At 43.8% G+C, this 17813-nt stretch overlaps 1 protein-coding gene across 1 annotated transcript in view; it reads left to right on the top strand.

The window, feature by feature from the left end:
* The window catches only part of THSD7B (thrombospondin type 1 domain containing 7B), a 747617-nt gene that overhangs the window by 687664 nt on the left and 42140 nt on the right, over nucleotides 1-17813 (top strand). The window contains exons 17-19 of the mRNA XM_059702510.1: nucleotides 3144-3285; nucleotides 4911-5026; nucleotides 6980-7097. Of these exons, the coding sequence (XP_059558493.1) occupies nucleotides 3144-3285; nucleotides 4911-5026; nucleotides 6980-7097 (376 nt within the window). The remainder of the gene's footprint in view (nucleotides 1-3143; nucleotides 3286-4910; nucleotides 5027-6979; nucleotides 7098-17813) is intronic.

Genomic DNA, 17813 nt, shown 5'->3' with positions numbered 1-17813 from the left:
GAGTTGTTCAAGGTTACCTAACAATTTCATTTGTACATGCATGTGTGCGTGTGTTGTTTTCTCTTTTGCTTTATTTGATGGTTTACACTAAGAAGGCACTTAAATCTTTACACATACTCACTTGGTTCATATATATTTTTAAGATAGAAAAGAAGTAATCAGGAGTATCTACCAAGATAATTTCATATTATTTCATTGGCAAATTACTTAAGTTATTATTCCTTCTCATGTGAACAAATTAATTAGTGAACTAATAATAAATTATTAGTAAGCATTTAGCAAGGGATTCATTTACAGATAATTAATTACCTAGTTTTATTGGCACTTCTTGATCATTCAATACAATTAAAATGTAAAATTACAAGTATTGACAGGTTATCCAACTATAAAGTCAAATGAATAGTAAATGTATTTCAATGGCTCCAAACACTTGAAATTAAAAAAAAAAATATTTGTGGCATTTCCCTGCATAGTTCAGTGCAATCCAACATTATCATTTTGATTAATAGCAGTGAAGATTCAGTTTACAGGTTGTGTTCTTGGTATATCTGAAAAGTTAAAAGGAATAAAAATAAACAAAATATCCCAAATACTAAAATGATGGTCTGGTTACCTTAATTCAGAGATTTTTATTTCTCCCAGGGTTTAAGCATGTCTGTGCCTCTTTAGATTTTTGGGTTTGGAATTGTGTTGTTTTGACTATATTTAATGGTCTTTATTGAACAACCACTGTGTAAAATATATACCAAGATTTCAGGAAGTGGCATGACAAGTAGAAACCATGCCCTCAAGCCTATCTAATAATAGACAAACATGGTAATTGACAGTACCTTCACTTCGCCTCCCATTGGCTAACCAGAATGATATGCAAATTAACCACCAACAAAGATGGCAGCTAATTTGCATTCTGCAGTCAGGCTGGGACAGTGCAGCCGCCAGCGCACGCCACCATCCTGGGCCGCAGGCTGGCCACAGAAGCCCCAGAAGCTGGTGATCTGGGGGAGATGGGGGTCCCCTGCCAAGGCCTGATACCTCGGGAAGAGGCGTCAGGCCTGGGCGGGGGGGCCAAGCCGGCGATCAAAGGGAGATGGAGGTCCCCTGCCCTGCCCAGGACTGATGCCTGGGCCAGAGGTGTCAGGCCTGGGTGGGGGGAGGAGCCATCAATCAGAGGGGTCTGGGGGTCCCCTGTCCAGACTTGATTCCTCTGGCTGAGGCGTCAGACCTGGGCGAGGGGCTGATCCAGCGATTGGAGGGTGATGGGGGTGGATGCCTCTGGCCGAGGCGTCAGGCCTGGGCAAGGGTGGAGCCGGTGATTGGAGGGAGATGGGGGTCCCCTGCCCAGGCTTTAGGGGCCAGGCCTGTTGGGGGGAGGGGGAGGCCAAGCCAGCAATTGGTGTGAACTACAGAGGAAACACCTTTTCTGACCGCTCATTGACTTAGCTCCCTGTATGCCACTAGTAATATTCTTAGTAACTTGGGTAATAAGAATCCAAAAAGGTGATCTAGGGTTTTTCACCACACTCCTGTGAAAAAAAAACACGAAGGTCCGCTGCTGGAGGGCTAAGAAGTGTCATATCCTGCCCTAGCCAGTTTGGCTCATTGGATAATGCCTTGGCCTGCCGATGGCAGGGTCTGAGTTCAATTCTGACCAAGGGCATGTACCTAGGTTGCAGGCTCCTCCCTGGCCGGGGCCCAGGTCAGGGCTTATGCAGGAGTCAACCAATCAAAGTGTTCCTCTCACTTTGATGTTTCTCTCTGTCTTTCCCTTTCTCTTCCACATTCTCTAAAAATCAGTGGAAACATATCCTCAGGTGAGGTTAAAAAAATAATAAAGAAATTATTATTATATGAAAGACACATCTTAAAAATGCCTAAAGAAAGTTGTCATTATGTTCATGGTGAAGGGACTGGAGTCCGTGTTGATGAAAAAACCTTGCTGTGGTGACTGGCAGTGGCTGCAGCAGCGGGGTGATGGGACTGGTGCCTTCCCCTGATCAGCCCGGTCACCTCCCACAAAGGGAGGCCAGACTGTGGCTTAGGCCCTATCCCCAAGGGGAGCAGGGAGTGAGCCTAAGCCGGCACTAGGACATCCCCTGATGGCTCCCAGTATGTGAGAGGGGCCAGGCTGGGCTGAGGGACACCCCCCCCCCCCAGTGCACGAATTTCATGCACCAGGCCCCTAGTGAGTTTATAAAAAAGGAAGAAGTCAGGGTAACAAAGAATAATAACATATAAGGGCAGGTGTAACATATAAGTGTATGTGTATGTATATTTGTTTAGAAGTATATATAGAACAATTCCTGAGCATGCGTGGAATGTTACTTAGGAAAGAAGAGAAGAATTTATCTTTAGTAAAAGAATGACTGTTACTGATGAAGACCTGATTAGTGTTCTGAGGAAGGGGAAGGAGAGGATGTAGGATGGATGAAAGGAGATTACTCCAATAGAAGGAGTTTGAAGATGTGGCTGGTAGGTTTCCTGGGATCAAGGGCATTATATGAGAGAACATGTAGACCCACAGGAAAAGTGATATTTGCAGGAGATCTGAAGTTCACATTTATACATTTATTTTATTGAAAAGGCCACGGCATGCAGTGGCTTGTCTTCAGTGGCTCAAAGAGCCTCCGAAATAGGAGGAAAGTTCTGGTCTATTGGCAATATTGGCTTCATAATTCTCTGTGTATCGGTTTGTTCCAGGGTTTTAAAAATGATTTTCTCATTAAAATGTTCTGAATGGTTATTTCTATTGGGTTAGACTATCTGAGGGCAAAAGGACAGTCTTCCTTTTTACATTAATTTAAACATTCAAAATGAATTCATCTCTTGCTAAGGGGCAGCCTATTTGAGAGTACAAAGTACATTTCATTGATGAAAATGGTCTCTATGTACCTAATTATGCATGGGAGATTAAAAATGCAGGCTTTGCCACAACAACAAAAAAAGAAAGAGTGGTCAAGTGACAAAACCAAAAACTATCTTCATTGACTCACAGAATGACTTTATGTTTTAAATATTATGTTTAATATTTTCAATAGTCTCTTCCCTGTAGTTATTGTACATATGCCTACATGTATACAGATAATCATGATTTATCAACGAACTCTGGGCCTTGCCTAACTCTGCTTGCTCTTTGATTTTCATAGTCATGTGATCCCCACACAATGCAGAGAAGAACCCGTCATCTGCTGAGACCCTCGCTGAGCTCCAGGACATGTGCTGAAGACTCCCAGGTGCGGCCTTGCCTCCTCAATGAAAACTGCTTCCAGTTCCAGTACAACCTGACAGGTATGTCTTTTTCCCATAGCATTGACTAACGGAGTACGTTCGCATAGGTTTTTTTCTCCAGGTTAGGACTGTCAGTAGAATGTGCGAATCCATTGCACAGCAGGCTGAAGATTTGATATTTCCAGCGTCCCTTCACATGCCCACTCTCGCCATGTAGATTCAGCAACACCACGTAGAATCTCTGAATTCAAAGATGCTTACAAAGATTTGACAAAGTTTCAGAATCAAGTTGAATTAAGCCATGCTAAACTGAAACAATAAAAAATATCATGGGATATTTTATCATTTAGGAAAGAATATAATCATTCTGTCACAGGATGTAGCTCTTTAATGGTCTCTATTACTTCAAGAACTTCAAGCTTGTGATGCACTTGTTCTATGGGTCTCAGTGAGGATGAATGGTAGGCCTGCCGGACAGGGATGTTTGAGAGGCAGTGGGAATCATGACAGCCTCATTATTCAGCCAAATGCTTAGCTTTTTCCTGGACACCACAGTGTCTAATACCAAAGACTGTTTAGAGACATTGATCTGCTACCCACCATTTCCTGCAGTAACAGATATACAAAATGCCGCAAAATGTGGAACCATGTTAAGTCTCAGTATTGAACTCAATACTGATATCCAACCTGCCCCCTGCCTGCAGGGGCAGAGCAATACTGGTTTCTAGAACAAATTCCCCACGGACATCCCAGTGGTGCTGCTGAGATTTCTCATGTAGAAAACTTGGTGGTAAATTCTGTGGGGCTGTATGATTGTGTTTACAGGTGAAGATGATCTCATGTTTTCCTCTTTTTCTTTAGATAAATGTGTGTCAGAACCTTGGTTTTCATAAAAATTTTTTTCAAATACAACTAAATTTGCTTTATTGGAAGAGCATGTCTTTAAAACACTGATTTCATCATACAAAGTTTGCTATTCCTGTTAAACTTATATCATCTAACAATTATGGAAAATCTCCTTAAAAAGGGTCTCATTGCATATGATCAAGGATCTTCCTTTGTACCCACACCAACAATAAAAATTTTTTAAGAAGCAGAAGAATTTATTCTAACTCAAAAGTTGTCTACTTTGTAATGCAATGAGCCAAATCTATAAAACCTTCTTTGATGAGAATACTTTTTAAAAATTAGAGTTTTGAGAACAGGCTATAGTTCTAAATAGGTTGAACTCTTTCTTTTCTATAGTGCCTCTTTTGGCTTCACTGTACCAAATTGTTTAGCTAATTATGTTTATTCCTTGAAAACATTTTCAAGTTCACATCAAAGACTAGCTTCATTTCTGGGTTATTTTCTCTTTCAACTATCCCCAGCAAACAGAGGATTCCAAACTTGTCTTCCTTTCTCATCCTGGTTAGTGTCTTTCCTTTCCTTCCCAGCCAACTGTGAGATGGTTTCTAACAAACATTTGGCTTTTTACCTTAAAGAACATGTAGGAAGTTAGTTCACTCATATTAATTTGATTTTTTTTTCTATGAAAGAATTGCATGATGTCTTTAAACCCAGCTGAAGTGGTTTTAGAGTTACATACACACTGTCTTCCACCAGTACAGATAGCCTTAGGTTTGTTGTATTTTGCTCACATGCCCAGAATTTTGAAACTCACTGTGGTGATTCTATGCCTGTAGAGTGGAGCACGTGCCAGCTGAGTGAAAATGCGACCTGTGGGCAAGGCGTCAGGACCCGCCTTCTGAGCTGTGTGCGCAGTGATGGCAAGCCAGTCAGCATGGACCAATGTGAGCAGGTAACTTGTTTATATTTGTTTTCAATTGGTAATAGTATAGTAGAGTTATATCCCACTAGTTTCAACTTCATCACAATGACTGGGAAAGGTCATTGGCACTGGGGATGTGAGTTCATTAAAAAATATTTCTTATGATTTTCAGGAACTTATTTAGATGTATTTGCTGACCAACAAACTATTGACATCAGGTGACTCTAATATTTAGATATGATTCTGTATTGGGCAGGGGATTCATCTGCATATGTGATAAACACTGTCCATTCCATATATGACAAACACTGACACTTGCTATTAGAATACTCTGCTTTCTTAGTATCTGATTGTTATATAATTAATTCAGTTGTATTCTCCTTCTCAAGCTAAGTTAAAATGTCTCCTTACCAAATTTCAAATGAGCAGGTTCAGAATTGTTTCCCTTTTCTACCTGTGATAAACTATATGAAGTTTGTATAAAAGCTGTTCCAAAGAAGTCAGCATTGCTTCCCAATGTACAGGTGAAAAGCATTAAAGGGGAAATATAATAGAAATAAATATGACAATATGCTTTCACATAATAGGAATCATGAAAACAATCTTTCAAATAAATGGAAGATATGGGGCCAGTTAATTCAGATCACCACAGAAACTTTTCTTAACAAACTGGCAAAATAATCATTATCCCAGGTCTCCTAACTAAGGGGAGTACACAAGTAGAAATTAACATCAAAACAAAACCTTCCTCCTCTAACCTGATTTAACATGTTAAACATTGTCATGACCACACACTCTCTAAACCAAACACATAGCTATAGACCAACACCAACTGTGAGACCAGACCATCTGAAATCAGATGTCCCATTTGGTGAAATTCTGAAACTGGCATAGTTCTGTCTACCAGAAGTCAGTGATTTATTTGACATTTTATTTCATCTCCTCTGCTTATCAAGAAGTTGTAGGCTTCAAGAAAAAAAAATTCACAATGTACAGCAACTCCAAATAAGTGAAAAATCTTACATTCAATATGTATAAGAAATCTTTTATTTTGATACAAAGAAAGATATAAAGTTTTCATTAATAGAAAAATCAGTTTCTCTGCTTTCTAATACCATATGTCCAACAAATATTTTTTTAAAAATATTAGTTTAAAGAAGTACCAAATTATTAACCTAACTAGAATATCCATACATCTTGTATAGATCATACATTCCCTGTGGTAATTGCCATGTTGCCCACTTGCCAAGTCATCATTAATTTCAGCTTGGTATGGACAATGCTAACACCTAACATGTGTTGAAAGTCAAAGTTTTCCTCAATGTGTATATGGTGTGTGATTCCTAAAGCAGAACTTTTTATTATTCTTTCTGTGTTTCTTAGATGATTTCTTCTTTCACTAAGACCTCTTCTACCTTGATCATTAGACAATTTGTAGATTTTGCCTAGATATGGGTTTCAGAGTGGACGAGAGGAAAGCAAACTCTATCACCAACTTTCCTCATGATTAAGCCCATGATTATGTTTTTTAGCATAAATGGTCTTTTTAATAAACCTTAGATGGGTTATTGATTTGGGCTTTATTGTTTTTTATTTATGTTTTAGCCTAGCTAGCTGTTCATTTTGGCTCACCCAGAACTGCAGGGTGCTTGCATTTAACAGAGCATCCTCTTGGTCCCTGGCTGGCTGAGCAGGGGACCAAGAGAATTTAACTGCCTGCTTTCCCAGCACCGTAATTGCAGGCCTATTCTAAAGTTTATAAAAAGACATTTTGGCTGACAATTTTGATTTTTGTGAGGTAAGGACAGCCCTTTTATCCAATTGCCATCAATTTAAATAAGAAAGGATACCCCCCCCAAAAAAAAAATGTAAAAGATTATTATCAAAGAATAAAAGGCAGTCTTTCCCATAGAAGGATATGATGTTTTGACTTGATGTTGATCTGAATTATCTGCTGAAATCACATTTCATTTCCATCTGCAGCGTAACTTGGCGAAGCCACAGAGAATGAGCATTCACTGCCTGGTGGAATGTGTGGTCAACTGTCAGCTCTCGGAGTGGACGGCTTGGACCGAGTGCTCACGGACTTGCGGCCATGGAGGTATGTGGTCCCCTGTGTATGTTCACATGGAACAATTTAGTTTTGAGTATCTTTCCGTGTGCTGTGGCCTGGCAAACGGGCATAAGGCATATTGGCCAGCTGGAGGCAACATGAGGCTGACACGGGAAGTAGAGAGAAGCTGGCCCCCTCTCAGTTCCTTACGATCAGGCGGAGATTGAAGAACTGCCTGCGAACAGGGGCCCACGCCAGAGGAGCTGCTGGCCATGTGGGACAGTGTTTATTCAAAAGGCCATAAGCTCAACTAGTTATACAAATGTTGGCCTCTGTTGGGAAGGAGTGTGTTTTGTATAAGTAAAGCTGGCTCCTGTGTCAGGTAAACGCCCAAATCAAAGTGGCTTAACATCACAGACTAGTCTAATTTTTCACTCATGAAAAGGGTAGAGTAGCTTTTGCTTCACAAAGTCAATTAATAATACAGATCGAAGAAGGCTCTACCACTTTAAAATAACCAAGTTTCTCAGGAGGGTTATACCCAGCTGGTTGTGTGGAGGTTTTTATGGAAGAGGTTAGAAGGAACATACATCTTTCCCATGTATATGCTACTAGACAAAATTTAGTTCCATGCCCCAGCTCTATGCAAGGTGGCAGGGCAGGAAATAAAGTTTCCATAATGGCAAGGAATGCAGAAGGCAATCGATACTCAGAAACACAGACAGCACAGCAGTCCAGCCACCAGCCTACAGTAGGGACCACAACATGTGCCCATGCAAGGAGTGTAACAGGAGTGTAACAGGGCCCTGACTGTTGTGGCTCAGTTGGTTGAGGTGCCGTTCCATGCACTGAGAGATCGCCAGTTCGATTCCCAGTCAGGGCATGTGCCTAGGTTGTGGGCTCGATCCCCAGTAGGCACCCAATGGATGCTTCTACCTCTCCCTTCCTTTCTCTCTAAAATCAATAAAAAACATATTTTTTTAAAAAAAGAGTATAACAGGAATGAACACAAGTGTGGTTTGGGATAGCTCTCTAGTCCTGAAAGAGAGTTACAGTTTATCATGAGTAAATGTCAGAAATTTGGAATAGGCACTAATCAGAGGAGAAGGAGGCAAGATGAACTGCAAGCTGGAGGCATCATGAAATTGGGGTGGAGGAGCGGGTGCCACGGTATTTGGACGCAGTTGTCTAAAAGTCCTGCGACTGGATCACTGGCACTAACACGGGCTCCTTTCTGAGCTGCTCATGAGGCGTGTGCTGGGGGCCTTGCATGGGGCTATCTGAAAAACTGAGGCAGCGTGCAGCAAGGAAAAGGGGCTCATCTGTGGACTCCGCTGAAGACCCTGGAAAGGGCAGAGCTAACAACAGTAGCAGAATATTATTAGGCAAAGGTGGCTAAGGAAATTGAAAACTATTTCTGCAAAGAGCATGACTCAAAATGAAATATAGGAATCACAATAACTAAACAGAATGTGCCATTTCCTGCACAATTTAGAGCCTGCCAAGAACCTCTGAAAACTAAATGGCAAGTTTGGGACCAACATTTCAGTGATTGATCTAGAGTTGCCCAAATTCTCTGATCAGCAGCATGGCGTAATTTGCATGGGCGTCCGCTTTAAAGTTGTGTAGATTTGGGCTCATAGTGCAGCTGTTGAAGCCAATTAAGTTTTCTGAGTGTCAGACAGCAGGGGCACGCTCTGACGCTCTGCACGGCTCTGCACGGCTCTGCTGGTCTGAGTTGCTCTGAGTCCAGATATTCTTCTAAATTGCTCCCGACTATGCCAGGGCCGGTTCCTTCTCAAACCCTTCCCACTTAGTCCTTTATTCTCGGCTCACTGTTACAGGTGTAGGGTCCGAGCCCCTCTGCCTTGGGCTGGGCCTCCTAGGATGCCAGGGCTTAGATGGAGAAGCCACGAGAGGTTGCGGGTATATACTACTATTAGTAAGACTGAGTCTTTATTGCAGGAACCAATGGCCACATAGCCATCAGACAAGACAATCCTTCACAGCGAATTCCAGACAGGCAGGCAGCCTGACACCGGCTGGTTAAAATGTGCATCTTTCCCACAAAGCAGCATTGGTCTCTACTCACAGCTTTTATCTGAGCAGCCGCACACTGCCTCCTGGACTCACCACCTCACATCGTAGTGGTACCTAAGCTCTCTGGCTCAGCACGCTGGCTCTCTATGAGCTCTTAGCCTTACAATACCAGCTCTCATTTCCGTCTGAGCTCTCTAGCGTCTCCTGCACACATAGGTGCTACATTCTCTGTGCCTCTCACTTCTGATTCTCTGAGCTCTCTAGCCTCTGCTCTGCCCAGCTGTTCTCTCTCACTGGCTGGTCAGGAGCCTGTTTATTACTCCAGAGACAAAGAAAGCTAGTTGCCAACAGTGACAGCCATCATTTGGGTTACAGAAGGGCACAGCGTACCGTGAGATTGCTGCAGCCTTGCAGCTGTGTACGGTATCTTAGCCTTGGGCACCCTGATTAGGCTCATGCTCAGTGTGGCCTTGGCCATTCTGGTGTATTTGACAAGGCCTCTGTGCTCCCATTGGCCTTGACTATCCAGGGACCCTGGCGTCGTTCTCACACTGAATCTCAGCTTCTACATCTATAAAGTGGAATTCATGCACATATTATACTAGTAGGCACTGTTTTTGATTTGAGAACTAAATGATGTGATGTATGAGGGTACCTGCAATATGTTAATTTAGTGTATGTACATTTCCAGCTCCATCTTCCTACCCACCAGCAGTAGAAAGAGCTGTCAGAAACTCCCTAGAATCTTTTAAAGATTATTCCATAGGCTCAGTCACTCTCATCTCCCACTCTCATAGCTCATCCTTTTATCTCACTAAATCCATATGCTGTAGTCATAGCCTGAGTGAACTTTTAAAAATGCCAATCTGAACCCTTGTTTTCCTCTTGACTTCAGAGTCATCAGTGCACTTTCCACAAGCACACACCTATGTGCCAGTTACAGTTGGAGGAGTTGAGGTTGCAGCAATAGAGGAATAAAAGATACTTCCCCTATTCTCATGGAGCTTGCAATCTAGTTGAGGAAAAATAGACAGTAAATAAAGAAATAAATCAGTGATATTGTATGTTGATGAGTTCACTAAAGACTTATACACATGAGAGGCGTCGTTCACGTTGGTGATGTCTTTCTTCAGAATGACTGGTTCCTCTTTTGTCCAGTGGTGACTCACCCGGGTTATCCCACAGCCATCAGCACTGCAGCCTCGTCTGTGTGGGCCTCTGCTGGGATGTGTGACTCTTACAGGGGTAAAGGGTAGAATGAAACAGGAGAGAAAGAATGAAGTCCTGTATTGTCAGCATGGTCCACAAGGACCTGCAGGAGCTCACCATGCCTGCCTCTCTGTCCCCATCACCCTCCACTGTCCAGCTGGCTCTCTGTGCTCCAGTGTGGCCTCGTTCAGTTGCATCCTTGAGTGGGTACTGCCCTGTACCTTGGCACCTTTCCTTGTGTGAAGCATTTCGTCATCACCCCCATTACTGCCTCTTACTACTTTCTATCATGCATGAATTACTTTTTATATTCTCAATCAAGGATATGTGTATTGATCTTAGAAAGGCAGAGAGAAAGACATGTTAGAGAGACAGAGATAAGGACATCATAGAGAGGCAGAGGGGTGGGGGAGAGAGAGAGAGAAAACATCAATGTGAAGAGAAACATCGAAAGGTTGCCTCTCATACCTGCTCTGATCAGGGATCAAACCCACAATCTGGGTATGGGCCTTGACTGGGAATCAAAACCTCGACACTTTTGGTGCATGTATGATGAGCCATCCGGCCAGGGGATTAATTAAATTTTAATGATATGTCTGTCTAGGGGGAAAAACACACTGTTTGGGTTCTTCATGGGTGAATACCCAGTTCCCATGAACCACAGTACCTGGCGCATTGGAGAATTTTCTCTTAATATCTGTCATTGCACAGGTGGTTCTGGACTATCAGGGGAAGCTTGAACGGGAAGAGATGAAGATTGGATCCCATACCCAGAGGCATCCAGCCCCTGCGTATTCCCTCTCCCCTAACTAAATACAGAAAATTTAGCCCTCACTGGTTTGGTTCAGTGGATGGAGTGTCGGCCTGCAGACTGAGGGGTCCCGGGTTCGATTCTAGTCAGGGGCATGTGCCTTGGTTGCGGGTACATCCCCAGTGTGGGGTGTGCAGGAGGCGGCTGATTGATGTTTCTCTCTCATTGATGTTTCTGACTCTCTGTACCTCTCCCTTCCTCTCTGTAAAAAATCGATAAAAATATATTAAATAAAATAAATAAATAAATAAACAAATACAGAAAATTTAGGTATCATCACCTAAGAATATGTTCACTGCAAGGATACAGAAAATGTTGGTTATAATTTTCCTGAAAGTCTTCATTCTGCCACTGTGCTAAGTCAGTGAAACATGACAGATTGTCATGTTATGCTAACAAACCACCTTTAAAAATAAGACCCCAAATTGTAAGTGTAACATTAAAATATCACTTTTAATTTTTCAAACAGTTTTCTATTAGTAATGTGGACTCATCAGACCCTGCTTGTCTACTAGAAAGAAAAGCAAACAAACAAAAAACCCATTCCAAATCTGAAAATTCTAGGCAATTAGAATTTGAATGTAAGTTTACCTTTTATAATCCTTAGGATAATAAACAAAAATAAACAATCAAAGACTTCATGGGAAAAGTCATTATGTAAACAAATGCACAGTGGAGCCAGGGAAGGAATGTTAACTACTTGAGATATCTAGTGGGTAAAATGCTTGGAAATCATCAAGATAGCATCCATTGGTGCATAGATAAGGCACGAGTTACAAATCACTTCTAGCCAATTTCAGATGCTCTAGCACAGCAATTTTCCACTGGTGTGTTGCAAGAATTTTTAAAACATGCAATACCTGACTACTTAGGGGCACTGACCTCTTTTCCCTTCGATTGCCTAATACAAAAATGACAACAACCAACAAGAACAATAGCCAACTGGCGTGAATGCATCAAAAGTATACCTACTTTTTCTCTGCTCGGCAAAAAATATATTTTTTGGTGTGCTGCAGAATTTTAGTAATCATTTTCTATGTGCCATGAGATGAAAAAGGTTGACAGTTGCTGCTCTAGTAGGATAACTTCTTGGGAATATTTTCTTGAACCCTTAGATGTTTTGATCTCCTAATTGTCAGGTATAATAATGCCTTTTAAAAAATATTCCTTAATCCTGAAATCTGACAAACCCTCCAGTGCTCTGCTTTAAATATGTATGTATTCTGTGGGGTTTTTTTCTCCCCTTTATTTATTCAACAAAGATTCATTATTCAGGCACCTAATGGTAACCTCTTTCACTGTCAAGAGCGGCAGTGTGAGAAATGAATTACAGAATGACCCTGTATTGTTGAAGACAGGACTGTAGAAATGTATTCATATATGTCACAAAGACTCATTGAATGCTTTCCGAGTGCCGTGAACTTAGGCTACGCTATGTATGGAGCTAAAATCCATGACTTCATAAACTTAATATTCTAGTGGAAAATTAGATGGTGATAATAGGACAGAGAGGTAGCAAATCAACAAGTAAATAAACACAAAAATATCAGATGCTGATGAGTGCTGTGATAAAAACAGGTCACGTGGTGGAGAATGACAAGCATGTCGGGGAAGTGAGGGAAGGGGGAAGAAAGGCTGCTGAGGAGGTGATACTCAGTCAGAACTGAATGCCAAGGTCAATAGCTCTTCTAACCGTTGTTTTCTTTACCAGCTGCTCGGGTTCAACCGCACAAGCACTTTTTATTATCTGTTGCATTCAAGGCTCTATGTTAGGACCCACAGAGAAAAATATAAAAATGAGTATGTTTGGTTATATGTGTGCCCACCCTCACTATGAAAAAGAATAGAGTAGTACCAAAAAAATAGGACACATGGCCTTTGAAAGTTGAAGCATCTCCCCTCAGGACTCTGCTGAGACAGCCTTCTGGAATATTATAAAGGGTGTCCCAAAATTCACGCAAGATTTGAATTTTGTGTGAGCATTGACAACAACAACAAAAAATAAAAGCCTAATTTTACTTGTTTTATTGAATCAGATTCTAATATCTGTTGCCCTTTGATTTCAATCCCTTCAATTTGATAAGCATTACCAAGTACCAATTATGGCCCAGGAGCAGGGACAATGAAGACCAATGAAGACCACGGCTTTGGGTATGTGCCAGCAAAGCCGTGGAGGCCATTTACCCAATGTGCTATTCCATATATAACCCTATACTGTATACTTTATGAACCAATAAAAATTTACAATTTTCAATTATAAACCTGTGTTTTCTATCAAAATTACTTCTTGCGTGAATTTTGGGACACCCTTTATTATCCCTCACCAGTTCCCCAGCTTCCCCATCCCTATCTTCCAGCTCCAGCCTTCCAGCCCCACTCCTCTCACTACCCGGGCAGAGAGTAACGCTTCCCTCATCACGGAGCACAGCCTAAAACAAGCGATAATCACAAGCAGAATTGGGTGGCACAGATGAACTCATTTCTTAAAAGAGACCGAAATGTGGAGCTGAAAAGGTTGGGCACCACCTGCGGCTTGTCTGTCTACGACAGTCTGCCAGCAGCTGTCTTTTTGTATCAGCCACTTGCTTTGTTCCCCCTGGTCCAGGCAATGGGGCAGAGACCACAAGGGGGGGTGGAGATGATGCAGTCACGCTAAGAGGTCTAGCTAGTGGCGCGGGAGTCTGCCTTTAGCACCTGCAGCTCTTGGCTGACTTCTTTATCAAAGGCAAAAGCTCACCTGGTTGTCTCTGTTCATGAATTCACTGGGTTGTCAGGCAAAAGCCGGTGAGGTGAGCTGGATCTCCGGACATGCTGCCCCAGGAGCCACACCTCACCTTCAGATCCACAGGACGACATGGGCCTGAGGGGCAGTTTTTAAATGAGCTCTTTCTTCCTCTCTCAGCGTCTGGAGTGTCTCTTTAATGTACACTTGATGCTGGGCATGTATACTTTCTAATTGTGTTAAAGATTTCAAGGTCAGAACAGTTTGAATCCAATTTAATTTACATTAGAGAGAGGGAGCGACTGATGCTAAGCTTCCACTGAGGGATCTTTTTAGATAGATTTCAAAGATCAAAGCTTGTAATAGAAGAGCTTAATATTTGGATTAGTCATAGTCTTTGTTGAATTTGCTTCACGTCAGTGGAATGGAGAACTCCCTAAATTTAGCACCTCATGAATTACTCATGATGATTACTTCATAACATTCTAAGAAAGGTCTGAATCCCAGACTATGATTTTTTTTCTTATTTCATATTTTTAATTCAATGTATGTGAGTTTATAATATGTTCCTATACTATGTCGCTAGCCTGCCTCTTGTGATTCCAAAATGGCATACCATTTTTCTATCAACTGTAGCCCATAATGAAAAAATAATCTAATATTAATTAAAAGCCCCACAACTTTTAAATTTCCAGCTTTTCTTTTTTAGATTTCAAAGGCAAGCAGTGTGGTGTTCTTGATCAGACACAGTCCAATCACTGTAACAGTTCAAACTTACTTCCTGTATCAATTAACTAGTTCCTATGACAAGAGAACAGGAAGCTAAATGGTAGAATGGAAGAAAGAAGCCAGGATACCTATGAGTTAGAGCTGGTATTTCCATAGCAAGTCCTTGGACTTGGAGCTGGTCTCTGCAGAACTCATTTGCACTACTTTTTCAAAAAAATTGCAAAATGATAAAATATTACACTAAGTACTTTGCAATGTCATTTGTACAAAGGCACAATGATTGGTGACAGGGGTGTTTTGGTAAACTTTTACAGGAGTACTATGAAGTATAGGCATAATTTTACAGGTGAGGGGATAAGCAATTAAGCAACCTGGTTAAGGTTATGTGGCTTTTAAGTAGCAGAGATAAGACTTGAACCAAGTTCAGGTGTTTCCAAATCCCTTTTGTTCCATATGCCCCTTTGCAACTGACACTCTGTACAGGTGAGCGTTCCTGTTATGTGCATGGACCTGGGCTGGGTGCTATATCACTTTACAAAAATTCTCATGATTTATAGGTATATCAACACTAATAAAAGAGAAAAATGGTAATTGGCGTATGAGCTACCCTTTTCATTGGCTAATCAGGGCTATATGCAAATTAACTGCCAACTAAGATTGACAGTTAACTGCCAACTAAGATTGGCAGTTAACTACCAACAAGATGGTGGTTAATTTGCATATGTAGGCACAATGCAGGGAGGTGAAAGGGAAAGCAGGAAGAAGCCCCCTGCCACTGACAGTGATCGGAAACCCAGGGGGGAGCTAAGAGCTGGGGGGCAGGGCAAAGGCGGCCCTAGGGCCGCCTTTGCCCTGCCCCCCAGCCATGATTGGAGAATCAGGCGCCTTTGCCGCCTTGTCCAGCGATAGCAGGAAGTAGGGGTGGAGCCAGCGATGGGAGCTGGACACGGTCGAAGCTGGCAGTCCCGGGAGCTAGGGGTCTCTTGCCTGGGCCTAAAGTGGAGCCCATGATCGCGGGACCGCTGCAGCTGCGGGTCCCCGCTGCTCGGGCCAGACGCCTCAGCCAGAGGCTTTAGGCCTGGGCAGGGGTGGAGCCTGCAACCGCGGGGAGCTGGGGGTCCCCTGCCCAGGTCTGACACCTCTGCCGGAGGCCTCAGGCCTGGTCAAGGGGCCGATCCGGTGATTGGTGATCGGAGGGTGATGAGGGTCAACTCCTCTGGCTGAGGCATCAGGCCTGGGTGGGGGGCTGAGCTGGGGATTGGGGGGATATGATGGTCCCCTTGCCCAGGCCTGAAGCCTGGGTCAGAGGCGTCAGGCTTGGGCGGGGGGTGGAGCAAGCGATCAGAGGGAGATGGGGGTCCCCTGCCCAGGCATTATTCCTGGGCGGGGGCCAGAGCCAGTGATCGGGGGGAGATGGGGGTCCCCTGTCCAAGCCTGACACCTCTGGCGGAGGCGTCAGGCCTGGGCAAGGGGCCGATCAGGTGATCAGAGGGTGATGGGGGTCTACGCCTCTGGCTGAGGCATCAGGCCTGGGCAAGGGGCAGAGCCAGCAATTGGAAGGGTCTGTGGGTCCCCTGCCCAGGCCTGATGCCTGGGCCAGAGGCATCAGGCCTGAGCTGGGGGCAGAACCAGTGATGGGGGGTAATGAGGGTCCCCTGCCCAGGCCTGACACCTCTGTCAGAGGCGTCAGGCCTGGGCAAGGGGCCGATCCTGCGATTGGAGGGTGATGGGGGTCAACGCCTGAGGGCTCCCAGTATGTGAGAGGGGGCAGGCTGGGCTGAGGGACACTCCCCCCCCCACACACACACCCAGTGCACGAATTTCGTGCACCAGGCCCCTAGTCTACACTAATAAAAGAGAAAAATGGTAATTGGCGTACGAGCTACCCTTTTCATTGGCTAATCAGGGCTATATGCAAATTAACTGCCAACTAAGATTGGCAGTTAACTGCCAACAAGATGGCGGTTAATTTGCATATGTAGGCACAATGCAGGGAGGCGAAAGGGAAAGCAGGAAGAAGCCCCCTGCCACTGACAGTGATCGGAAACCCAGGGGGGAGCTAAGAGCTGGGGGGCAGGGCAAAGGCGGCCCTGGGGCTGCCTTTGCCCTGCCCCCCAGCTATGATCGGAGAATCAGGTGCCTTTGCCGCCCTGGCCAGTAATAGCAGGAAGTAGGGGTGGAGCCAGTGATGGGAGCTGGGCACGGTCGAAGCTGGCAGTCCCGGGAGCTAGGGGTCCCTTGCCTGGGCCTAAAACAAAGCCCACGATCACGGGACCGCTGCAGCTGCGGGTCCCCACTGCCCGGGCCGGACGCCTCAGCCAGAGGCGTCAGGCCTGGACAAGGGGCGGATCCTGCGATTGAAGCATGATGGGGGTCAACGCCTGAGGGCTCCCAGTATGTGAGAGGGGGCAGGCTGGGCTGAGGGACACTCCCCCCCCCCCACACACACACCCAGTGCACGAATTTCGTGCACCGGGCCCCTAGTTTAAAAATAAGAGGAAATGGATCTCAGATTGCAACACGAAGGGTATGGCTGGTGTGGCTCAGGGGTAGAGTGTCAGCCCTCACACCAAATGGTAGGTCAAGGGCACGTACCCTGGTTGCAGGTTCGTTCCCCAGCCTGGGTTGGAGTGTATGTGGGAAGCAACCAATCGGTGTGTCTCTCTCACATCACATTGATGTTTCTCTCTCTCCCTCCCTCCCTTCCACTCTCTAAAAGTCATTGGGGAAAAGTATTCTCAGGTGAGGATTAACAAAAACAAAAAAAGCTCCCCAAACACCCATAAACAAACAAAAAACATAAAAAAGAAGTCTCTCTGACCTCTTCTTTCATGATCAATAATGTTGCATATTATCTACTGCATCTAATTGGGATACAGGCAGGGAGCCAGTCCTCTAGAGAGGGAATGTGTGACTAGGATAGACAGAGTGGATCCAGGACTGTCAAAATCACTCTCTCTGACCTTCTCGCTTTTCATCCCAAGGGGAGCACCTCATTTGGAGTATCTCTGCTGTATGTATGTATTGACAGTGGTTCGTCAAGCTTTAATAGCTTTTAATGGGACTCACAGGTGTTACTGGGGTGAGAGATCAGAACATATAAGTTTGCTCCTCACTGAGAAGTCTGGAGTTCTTTATTTACAAGCAAAACCAAAAGAACCTGATCTTCTGCCCTAGAAAGAACTACCCTAGTCCTGTGATACCATGGTCTCTCTTGACTTGAAAACTGTGTCTATTACTAGTACTTCCTTGC

The sequence above is a fragment of the Myotis daubentonii genome, chromosome 7 (assembly GCF_963259705.1).
Source record: "Myotis daubentonii chromosome 7, mMyoDau2.1, whole genome shotgun sequence".
In the NCBI taxonomy this organism is placed as follows: Eukaryota; Metazoa; Chordata; class Mammalia; order Chiroptera; family Vespertilionidae; genus Myotis; species Myotis daubentonii.
The sequence above is the reverse complement of the archived record's forward strand: the minus strand, read 5'-3'. Positions and strand labels throughout refer to the sequence as shown.